This window comes from Glycine max, chromosome 9 (assembly GCF_000004515.6).
Source record: "Glycine max cultivar Williams 82 chromosome 9, Glycine_max_v4.0, whole genome shotgun sequence".
Classification (NCBI taxonomy): Eukaryota; Viridiplantae; Streptophyta; class Magnoliopsida; order Fabales; family Fabaceae; genus Glycine; species Glycine max.
This window is the reverse complement of record NC_038245.2, coordinates 27,827,372-27,838,747: the sequence shown is the minus strand read 5'-3', so window position 1 is coordinate 27,838,747 and position 11,376 is coordinate 27,827,372. Positions and strand designations below refer to the sequence as shown.

The window sequence follows — 11,376 nt, the reverse complement described above, 5'->3', positions numbered from 1 at the left end:
GACCTTTGGCTTCAAAGGGTTGCCGTCTTCGTACTCCATCGTTGTAAGTTTTTTATGCAATCCTACCTCGCAAGGGCATTGGGTAGAAGACTGCAAGTAGATTGAGCCAGAGATGCAAGAGAAGGCCTAGGGTTCTCAAGAGTCTTAGGGTAGATTTTGGGCCCATGGGCTAAGTATGAGTTCACTTATCTTTGTACATATTAGGATTTCATTATTTTTTGTCCTTGTATTTAGGGCTCCATAATGTAGATAGGGTACCCTAGAAATATAAGATTTTTCAGTCTTTGTATTTTAGGGCACCTAGACTAGTTTTTGTATTAGGGGTAATTTTATAATTTCACATGCATTAAGTGAATATTTGATGTGTTGAGAAATAAATTTAATTGAATTGGAAGAAGTGCAATCCAATTAAATTTTAGAGGGGGAGGTGAATATTTGCTTACTACACCCTATTGCCACATCATATAATCACACTTTGTGCATGTTCTTCATGCTTTACATGCTTCATGACACCTAAGCACACTTAGTGGAAAATCTTAGACTTCATCTTGGGTTAGTGGGCAGAACCATATATGAAATTCACTAATCATAGTGAAATTTTGGCTCCAAAATTTGACTCCACAAATTCAATTTCAAATTCAAGTGAAATTTGAATTGAAATTCAAATTTCTCTCCAATTTTGTGTGACACTTAGGCTATAAATAGAGGCTATGTGTGTGCATTTTTCCAACTTTGATCATTTGAGAATTAAACTTCAAAGTTCAAACTTCTTTAGAGGCACTAAATTTTGTGCTCTTCTCTTTCTCTCCCTCCATTCATCTTCTTCTACCTTTAAGCTCTTATTTATGGCTTCTTATGGTGGTGAACTTCTTCTAGACTCATCTTTTACTTGAAGTAGCGTCTCCATTCATCTTTCTCCTTCTCCATTCTGCTACAATCGGACCTCAAGAAGCAAAGGAATTCATTGATGAAGAAGATCCAAGGCCTACAAGCTCCACATGGAACTACATCAATTTTTGTTTCTGCATATCGAATTTTGGACATACTTCTATTCCTTTTTTTCTTGAGACACATATCCTTGAAGGATAGTGGCCGTGATGTTGTTCCTCCACCGTCAGGTGAATGTTTGTCAGAGCTTGAACCATTCGTAGAACCTATAGGGAAAACAAAAACCAGAGTCGTGATCTGAAACATTTTTTATCGTTTTTAAAGCATAATTAAATGTTTGACAAAATTGATATTTTTTTTATAAACTAGTCTCATTAAATATTTAATCAAGAAGGTGTCCACTCAATATAGGTATATCAATGACGATAAAAAATTAATTTTTAATTGAATTTTAAGGAAGTGTCAATGTTGGAGTGGAGTGTGTGACAATCTAACACCCAAATACTGTGCATGCTTTACAGCTTAAAAGGGACAACACAGTTTCTAGAATCAACAACTATATTTTCTTTTATTCTGAATATTCAAATTTATATTCCCTCAACTTCTGGCTTGACTATGATATTCCGCTTAATATAATCATCCTATAACTATACAAGTGGATCACATGATAAATGATGCTCAGATTCACTCATTTTCAACTAACAATGAATGCTGAAAGCTTCTAATGCTAGAATGGATTAAGTATCACTATCAGATAATAGGCCAAGTGATTAAGAACTGGCATTAGGCGTAGTGGATTTACTTTCCCAACTATCAGTAACGGATATTGGTGAAGAAGGTGGCTTCCTATTCTTCAACAATCCAGCTTCATCCAATGATGAGGTTGTTACATTATGTGAAACCCCAGAACCAGAACCATGAACTGCTTCTTCTAGATGCTTTAGCTCATCCTTCCCACTTTCAATTCTCTTCAATACCTCAAGGACTTCATCCATGGGAGGTCTCAATTCCCTGTCCTGTTGCAAACATTGAAAGGCCAACTCTGCCACCTCAACTATCATCCTCTTCACCTCTTTGTCTGAATCAAAACCCAAATAAGGGTCGACCAGTTCACTCAATGCCCTTTCTTGGATCTTCTTTATGGCTAGATTTGACAAGTTAATTTCATCCTTATGCCTGTTCATGTCAACAGCTGGCATAGATGATATTAGCTCAATGAGCACAACTCCAAAGCTATACACATCACTCTTGCTAGTTAGCTGGTAGCATTGGTGATATTCCGGGTCAACGTAACCCGGGGTCCCTTGTGGTGCTGTGGAGACATGAGTCATGTCATTGGGGAATAGTCTTGAAAGGCCAAAATCTGCAACTTTAACACAGAAACTGTTGTCAAGAAGAATGTTGTTAGTTTTGACATCGCGGTGAATGATTTTAGAAGCATGAAGATAAGACAATGCACTAGCAGTCTCTAGTGCGATTTTGATTCGTAAGGACCACGTTAGTAAGCCAGGCTTTGCCAATTCCCCATGGAGATGGCTGGCTACTGTGCCATTTGGAATGTATTCATACACAAGCAGCAGTTCACGGCTCTGACGTGAAGTGCAGCCATAGAGTGACACAAGATTTCTGTGGCGCAAACGTGTGAGGATCTGAATTTCATTCATGAACTGTTCTACTCGCCTGTAGTTATGATTATACAAGTGCTTCACTGCAACTTCCCTTCCATCTTTGAGTTTCCCTAGGTTTCAAATATCTAATAAGCATAAATTATACAATAGGATGGAGGACTATTTTAACGCATCAATTAAAAAGTTAACTGGGTGGAGTTTGAGTGCTTACCATTGTAGACAGTCCCAAAGCCTCCATCTCCAATTTGTTTATTAAGGTCAAAACGGTTTGTTGCTTCTGCAAGCTCCTTGTAGGAGAAGAGAGGAACTCCAAAGTACACACTGCCACTTTCGACTTCTGCATTTGGTGAGGAGGGAATAGAAAAAGTATTTCTTGTTTGGAATTGACCACTTGAGGAACTGTGTTTTCTTTTGCAATGTAGGAGCAACCCAATCATCAACATGCATAGGATTACAACACTTAAACCTAAGGGAGGAGGCCGAAAGGAAATATTAATATTATATGGAAACATTCACACATGCAATCATGGATTTGAAGATGCTATACTTTTAAAGCATATATTCTTTCCTATTAAAGCGCAGACTCGGGAAAATAATATATGGGATATGGCATTGATAGAATCAATTGAATATTTTTTAAGGCATTTTCAGTTTTCATACTTTTAAGATAAAGAATCCCTATATGGGGGGTTTAGAAGAAAAATTCAGAAAAATGCCCGGTTTTTCATGCTAATGAAATATGTTGTACAAGACAAATAAATTTCAAGGCACACACTAAATATAAACATTGCGTACAAGGCATATTATTACCTATGACTAGTTTTCCTGCCTTACTCAACCCCTTTGTACCTGCAGCAGGAGTTTGAAGAAACAATAAACTCAGATTGAGCAATAGAGAAATATAAGTATGATGACGAAGTTATACAGGAAAAAAAAAAGTGGTGTTCTAGTTCTGAGTGTCGAATAGTTAATAAACAAGCCATAGCTTTATTCGAGATGATAAGAAAGTCACCCAAGGAGCAAGTAAACGCTAAAATAGCAGATTAGTAACTTAAATTAGGCACAGTCATTCAAAGATAAGTCTAATTCTTCAAAAACTGGATTTGTATATACACAAGAACTAGATTTGTAGCATTCTACAAAAAGCAGCCACTCTCCAATAAATTTAGAAGGAAATATTGGTAGCATTTTTTTTTCCCAGAAAGTTGACAATGGCCTTCTATCTTATGGTGACAACTTTCACATTCATCTAACAATTTTTATTTTAGTGAAAATATCTGCAGTTACAAATATAAATAGATCAATAGAATCAGGAGTGTCTTTTATTGAAAGGTGGATCATTGTGCATGCAGTCATAGTATCAGTGATGGAAGGGTCCAACCATTTTTATTAACAAATGTGAGTTGTTAATTTGTTAGTTTTTGTTAGTACGAGGAATCAAACTCGTGACCTTTCCCTCCTTCCCTTCTTCCCAAACCACCCAACCAACCTTATATCTCCAAAAGGGTCCAACCATAGTAAAAACCAAAATCATGGTAAGCAGTATAAGTGCCATAAAAATCTTTTGGGCGCTTGACATGGAAGGCGCAATTGCACTTAAACATGGTTGAATTGAATTTGAGATGTAGAAAAGCAACGCCAAAACTGGGTGGTTGTCTAATATAATAGAATGCTACACAACTTATTAACGCAGAAATAGTTTTATCACAGTTGGTAGTATTCAGTTAGACAGGTAGTTAAGCTTTTCTATTCTCTACAACTGTAAGATCTGTGTATGTATCATTCAGTTAGGCTCTTATAGATCTCATTCTAGTAGTTTCCATGCCATCCCTATGGTATCAATCCATCTTATTCAATATCCAATGCAATGGTTTTGTATATCTTTGGAACTTCTTCGTTCTATTTTGAACTCTATGACATGAGACAATGTCAAGCAAATGTATCTGCATCACTTCTCAGAGTACTGATACCCATGGATTTAGGAAGCTTATATGAGATATGTTGCTTATGTTAATTGCAGTTGGAGAACACCAACTTCAAACTGCTTCATATGACTAAGGAAGATTTGTTGAAATGAACATGAAATAATTTGTAGCTTAATTTTTGCATATTGAAAAGATTAAGATACCAAGATCCTCTCGTATTAGTAACAAACATGACAATCTCATGTTCTAAGAGAAAAAAAACGTAAAACAGTTATAGTAGGAGCCACCATTATTTTGTGTAGGGTCCATTAATTTCATTTGTCTTTCTGTCTCTAACATGAATTTGTCATGTTAGTTACTAACATAAGAGGATCTAAATCCATTTTCTACCAATCTGAAAGAACTTGACTTTTTGGACTCTATTCTAAAAAACTGTTTCTGTGTTTAATGCAACTGAAGAGGTGACTCTGGTGTATGCACAACCCTCTTTAATTAAAAAAGAGAAAGAAACCAAAAGAATATACCGATGAAAGGTCAAGATTCATGAACTAACAGAATTGCAGAGTCGTGCAGTTTTATCTCTGACCATTCAAAAAGTTCAAATTCGCATTTCTTTCATTATTTAGTATGCAAAGTCTATTAGAAGGTGGGGATTTGTGCAGTTGAAATTTCAACTGCAGAGAATCCAATTCCTAGTGGATACGGTGCAGCTGTGTTGAAAATAGTGAAATTAATAGACAAAATCAGCACTAGTTTGAAGATAATAGAGTTAAGGAATGAAAAGAGGTTAAGGAGTAGGACAAGGTCGTAGTTTTAGGCTGTTAGTTCACACACTGATTGATTAGTTTCAGTTTAGGTGGACTAATCAACGGGTTTGAGAGCTGAAAACCCGTCCATACAAAAATTTCAAGAACCAGCAACTCCAAGAGAGAAACTTGTGCTACTGCTTACTTGTGATTGATCAACTTCTAATTGAAAAAGTGTACTCGATAAAAAAAAAACAAAAAAAAAAAACAGTGGGAGTTGACAAGAGTGAAAACTGAAAATCAATAATTTTCTTCGACTATTGGCTAGAAAGTAAAAACTCAAGTAGTGTCAGACATGTACCCGCATGGATGCGCCAACCTTTAACAACCATTAATTAGGCCTTAAAAGATAGATCAATGACTAAAATTCGTGAATTATAAAAACACTGTAAGAGGTTGACGCGTGCGTGGATGCACCTTAACTGGAAAAAAAGCTTGTTAGACACCACCCAAGTAATGTTGGGAAAGAATTCAATGCTTGTAAGAGGTACGTGTTTTCTCCCAACAATTAATGTTAGGAGTAGCAGTTAGTAATGTCTTACATGCACCCTCCGCTTTTTACAAGCATTGATTATGTTAAAGATTAGGGTCTTGTTAATTGGTACCTTGGGGTCCTGGTTAAAGAAATTATAAAAAAAAAATATTTATTCTGAAAATTATAGAACACAAAATAAGTTTTGATGGGTAGGGTAATTTTATGCATTACAATAAAAAAAAACTTTATATTTTAAGTTTTTTAACTTATATCCTAAAGACACTAATTAATATTTGTCTAAAAATTAAATCAACTAATGAAAATAATGACTTATGGAGGGCTATATATAAAAGGTTGGTGTATAGATACACCTTAGTACCTTACATGAGAGTTAAGGTCACCAACCAAGTATTAGGTTATGTCTAACATCAACATGTATATATCCTCCAAATTAATAAGGTACCTGGATTCACCAAACTTTTACATGCTTACTCGATATCAGTTGAGAATTTCTTTTTCCCAACTTTACTCTTTTCCAGTACTTACGTACTAAAGTTTCTTGTAGGCCTGTGTGGTTCTTCAAAGTCCGATTCAGTTGGAAATGTCTAGATAGAAATATAGAATCTATGTTTCTTCATTCTACTCTTAGCATATGAACTGTGTGTGTTAGTGGAGATAGTTTTACAAGTTACGATGGGAGGAGTTTATTAAAATTTTGCACTTCAATCAGTAATGTTTATCAGTTAATTTTGCACTTCAATCAGTAATGTTTATCAGTTAAATTAGATTCAATTCAGTTAAATTAGCATCTATAATGATGTTGATATAATCAACCTAATTTATGTCACACTAATATTAAATAATTCAATTAATTTTTTCTGCAATAAATATTTTTAATTTTTTGTCCTAGGTAAGAGACCATCTGACCATAGTGTCTCTCCATCCACTCGATTAGATACTAATTTCATCCGTTACATAAAAATTAAACACAGATTTTTTTATTAAATAAATTGTTCTCACTCATGTAACAGGTCTTGTATCACTATGTCAATCTTTTAAATTAATGAACATTTTTATTAATAAATTATTTAACTCACAAATATTTTATTTCTCTCTTTTATGTTTAATACAAAGTTGAATAACTCATGAAGAATTCTTACTTATATAACCAACTTTCTTCAATTTTAAACAATTCAAAATAATATTACACATCAAAATAATATTTTTTTTGTTAACCAATTCATTAAACAACTCCCATGCTCTTAATAGAATTATTTATTTTAAATCATTCACTTCATTTATAATCTAAACTGTTGGGGTCGATGGCCTAGTGATAGGAGATTAATTAGTAAAATAATCTTTCAATAGATTTTTTCCATGCACACAAACTTAATATTTTTTCCACACACGTAAACCAGACCACGTGCTTAAGAAAAAAATTATTTCTCATGCAACATATAATATAATGCTTTAGAAAGCTACTTTAATACCATGCCATAAATGTCATTTCTCAATCTATTTGACATTTTTATTTATTATTTTGACTAAACAGAGATTAAGAGTTATAAGGTTAACTTATTAGTAAGAAAGAAGAAATAGAGAAAAAATTGTTCTCAATCTCTTCACTAAAAAAACTAATAACTAAAACAAACAAAAAATGCAAAAGACTCAATTTTATAAATGTGGAGCATATGCTAATTATACAGTTCAGCAAACTATTTTTCATTAACTATTACTATTATAAAAAAAAGGCTGCTATTTCTATTTTGGATTTAATTTATATTCATATTCATTATTTGAATATAATTTTTTACATATACATTCATTAAAAAAGTATCTTATCCTCATATAATACTTTTTTTATAGGAATCATCACATCATACTAATAATTAAGTAAAAAGACATAATAAAATAATCAGATTTTATTAAATATCTATATAAAAATGTTTTATATTGACCGTATATATAAATTAACTGTACTTTTTTCAATAGAAAAATATTTATATTGTATTCTTTTATTTACGGAAAAGGAAATGGTTGAAAGAGTCTAAAGAATATTTGAACAATTTTATTTCACAACAAGCACACGTATAAATTCAGCATGCGCTGCTTTCAAATTAACAGTTATGACCTATATGACTCGTGCATATATTAGAAGTAAGATTTTGATGTTTTGAAAAATCAAACATAAGACTACCCTTGAAAGAGAAATCAAGATGCCACCACGATTGTGCCTCTATTTCTTAAATTCTGTTTTCAAAATAAAATATTATTGGAAATATGACTTAAATGAGGGCGTGAGGTCATTTTTATTCATGATAAGAAATATGTATTTTTCTCTGAAAAAAAGATATGTTAACTACTTAATATAATGTTGAAAACATGATGTCATCCGTTTGGATAAGCTGTATCATACAAAATAAGAAAATAAAATAAATTAAAACCCTCACGTAAGCTAAAATAAATTTATGCATCAAGTTTAATAAAAGCTTTTTCATCTAACTCGAAAAATAAAAGTGCATATGTTAATTTCGACTTGAGAGATTATTTTCATCAACGTGAAATTTATATAAAAGAAATTGGATAGTTGAGAATTTTAATTTATTTTGTCTTATTCCCTTCTCATGTAAGTGGAAAAAAAAATCTATATAGATCTAAACAATGTCTACCTACAAAATTTTCATGGGTAAAGAAAGATTTTCCCCATAAAATAATCAATATCATTACACCTTTGTTGAAAATTAATTATTCATCAAATTTAAAGTAAAAGACTTAATTTTAATAATTAAGCAACTATGAGAATATTTAAATAATGCAAACACATAAAACAAAAAAACAATCAAAATCACATATAAATTAAAATATAAAAAATAGAAATAAACCTAAAATATATAATATACTTTTTTTTACTGAAAAAACTATAATATACTTGTCCAAGTTACTTATAGCCTTACTTTATACCAGTTTTTGTTTTCCTTTTGTTGGATATTAAATTAAGACATTCTCGATCCAACTTTGGAAACTGCCAGGGCCATCCCGTTCCCTCCAACTTTACATGTGTATTAACAGATTATCAATCCCTAAAGTCATTATCGAATTTATAATCCATATGATTTATATGGATTATGAATCCTAATCATTCATTTGAATTGTGAATCTATATAAATCATATGAAATTATGAATTCATATGTTTATTTGTAGAGGGATTTTTCTAAAATTTACAAAAATTTGTTAGATGCAAAAAAATATACTGGATGCACGAAGTAATTCGCGAAGGAGAATTTTATTTACCACTTACAAGAAAAGTTCAATTCTTAAACTTGGACCACATAAATTGTCCTACCATACGCCCAACTATCCAATGCATGTTTCGTTTTAATTATTTTTCAGAAAAGGTAAGTCTGATAGTAGTTATAGGAAATGGGTGATATCATGGTCTAAAACGGTTGTTAGAACGAAAATGTTATGAAATCAGCGTGACTCACTATAACAGCTGGTTTTTGGACTGAGTTGATAACCAGGCCAGTCGATCTAACTAGTAACCTTACAAATATTCAAGTAAATATATTATGAACTTTTTTGAAATTTTTTATATATATTATAATTTTGTGATAGTTTTTTAAAATATAAAATATACAAACTGACATGTTCGTAAGGGTGTGTATGTTTTATTCTTATCTCGCTAACCTTTATCTCAGTAAGTAACGGTGTTTTTGTTTTATCAATAAGTAATGGTGTATTTGGATCAATATTTACAAAATTGATTGTAAATTGAATTGATTTGTAAAATTAATATAGTAGAGATGTAATTAAATTTTGGATGTTTTTTATTTTAAAAGTATTTTAGTATAAATTTTTTAATCAAAAAACAAGAAATCTTTTATCGTTTCTAGATAAATTAAAATTATAAAACAAAATTAATTTTATTAAACATCTATACTTTTACAAAATCAAGTTTGACCGAAATAAAAATCAGTTCTTATTATTTTTTAGTTCCTACGAGTATTTTTTTTTCTCAATAGCAATCATGTTCGACACTAATGCAGTTCCATCTTTTAATAGGGTTGAACATTAAATATGAATAATTCTAGATATTTATTTATTTTATAAAATGAAGGTTGATCATTATTTTCATTACAAAATAAAAATGTTAAAAAAGTAGAAGAGGTAAATTGTGTTGAGAGAATCAAGTGAGTCTACCTCCCTCTAAGTGTTGAACAGGTTCGAGTGTTATAAAATTCTGGAAAAAAAAATGTACTGAGAGAGAATGACCGATTGGGAGGGACTAACCTGTATTGGTACATTTGACAGCATGAGGCCTATCAGGACAGTAACACCTAAAAGCATAGACACGAGGGTCGATGTCGAAGCCGCACCTCCCTCCACTACTCTTGCACTCGCTGCAGCTAGTCGCATTCCAAAGCAACAAAAACCCTCTCTGCAGCGCCTCTCTAACCCCTCCTTTCAAATCATCCACCGTCGCATTCACAGCACCACCCTTACAACTCTCCCGCGCCGAAACCAAATCCCGATCCCCCTTATCCAACCCCACAACCGACGTCGTTTCGTTTCCCGCCGCAGAACACCAGATCCTCCGCTCCGGCACCGTTTTCTGAAGCGCCGCTGAGTCGCAGCCGTACAGCACGAACAGTTCCCTCTGGTTCGGAGCGACTCGGAATCTGTACCTTCCGACCGTGAGGTTCTGAGTCGGGGCAATACAAGAAGAAAGGTTTGGTTGTGAAAAGACGGGATTGGACACTCGGAGAGATTGGTTGTCGTAGAAAATTTGGTGGATTGTGTATGGGGTGTACATGAGAGTCAGAATTGGGAAACCCTTGTGGCTGCACGTTAGCTCGAAGCCTGGCTGCCCGCAAAAGGGTTTTTGCTTGCCTTGGATGTAGAATGGGTAGCTTATGTTCTGCCCGTTCCCACATGTCTTGGCATCGCAGGCTTCAAATCTTTCGTTCAACGAGAAAGTGATTGTGAGAAAGAGAGAAAAGAAGAGGAGGAGGAGCTGTTTTGGGTTCATTTGGGATTTCTGGTGTGGGGAGAGACGGAAGGAGCGGAGAGAAAAAGGACAGAGAGAAGAAGAAGAAAAGAAAATTATATTAAATATGAGAATTAGAGTTTAGATTGACATGATGAAATCAAAGTCTAAGCTGGCGACATTTTACTTGATTTCAGTTGTCAACATCTGCCCCATATCTTTGACTTTTGAATCAATCTTCCCAAAAGGCAAAAGAGGCTTCTACCCAAGTTGAAGAACTTGACCAACTTAACTTTAGTACTCTGATCCTATCTTATCTTCGGTCGGTCGAATATCTTTAGTAAAAATTACAAAAAAAGTTTTAAAAAAAGTGATATGTGAAATCTTTTGTTAATAAATTTAATTTTTCTTACTTTGAAAATTAAAAATAAATATTAATAAACTTAAAACTAAAATTTTAATTATTTTATCTTTAAATCGATGCTCCCTGTCCTCGAGTGGCAAGGGCTAATAGACAAACATGTTGAGCAATATATATAGTTTAATTTTTGGCGTGTAGAGAGAGAGAGAGATTTTGGGGTGTTTGTACTTTGTTGCGTATGATCTTCTTGCGTTCTGGTAAATGGTAATCATGATGAGAAAAAAACCGTTGCACTAATTTTTGGT

At 33.1% G+C, this 11,376-nt stretch overlaps 1 protein-coding gene across 2 annotated transcripts; it reads right to left on the bottom strand.

Annotated features, from left to right (window-relative positions):
* Positions 1-422: 422 nt before the first annotated feature.
* LOC100786779 (LEAF RUST 10 DISEASE-RESISTANCE LOCUS RECEPTOR-LIKE PROTEIN KINASE-like 1.2) lies at positions 423-10,950 on the bottom strand. Of its 2 annotated transcripts, none has more exons than XM_003533882.5 (5): positions 10,014-10,950; positions 3,327-3,365; positions 2,728-2,982; positions 1,691-2,626; positions 423-1,154 (listed from the first exon to the last, which is right to left on the bottom strand). In XM_003533882.5, the coding sequence occupies exons 1-5, from the start codon at positions 10,750-10,752 to the stop codon at positions 886-888; spliced, it is 2,238 nt and encodes a 745-aa protein (XP_003533930.2). In that variant the 5' UTR covers positions 10,753-10,950; the 3' UTR covers positions 423-885. The 2 variants fall into 2 exon arrangements, with proteins under 2 accessions (XP_003533930.2, XP_040861451.1); XM_041005517.1 differs by having other exon boundaries at positions 710-1,154; positions 1,691-2,257.
* Between the last annotated feature and the right edge of the window lie 426 nt (positions 10,951-11,376).

What these genes read in the sequence shown, in the direction of transcription:
- LOC100786779 (XM_003533882.5), bottom strand. Translation starts at nt 10,752, where the DNA reads ATGAACCCAAAACAGCTCCTCCTCCTCTTCTTTTCTCTCTTTCTCACA. An exon ending in GGCAGGAAAACTAGTCATAG is followed by an intron (nt 2,983 to 3,326) that starts GTAATAATATGC and finishes CTCCTCCCTTAG; the next exon opens with GTTTAAGTGTTGTAATCCTA. An exon ending in CGTTACTGATAGTTGGGAAA is followed by an intron (nt 1,155 to 1,690) that starts GTAAATCCACTA and finishes TTTTCCCTATAG; the next exon opens with GTTCTACGAATGGTTCAAGC.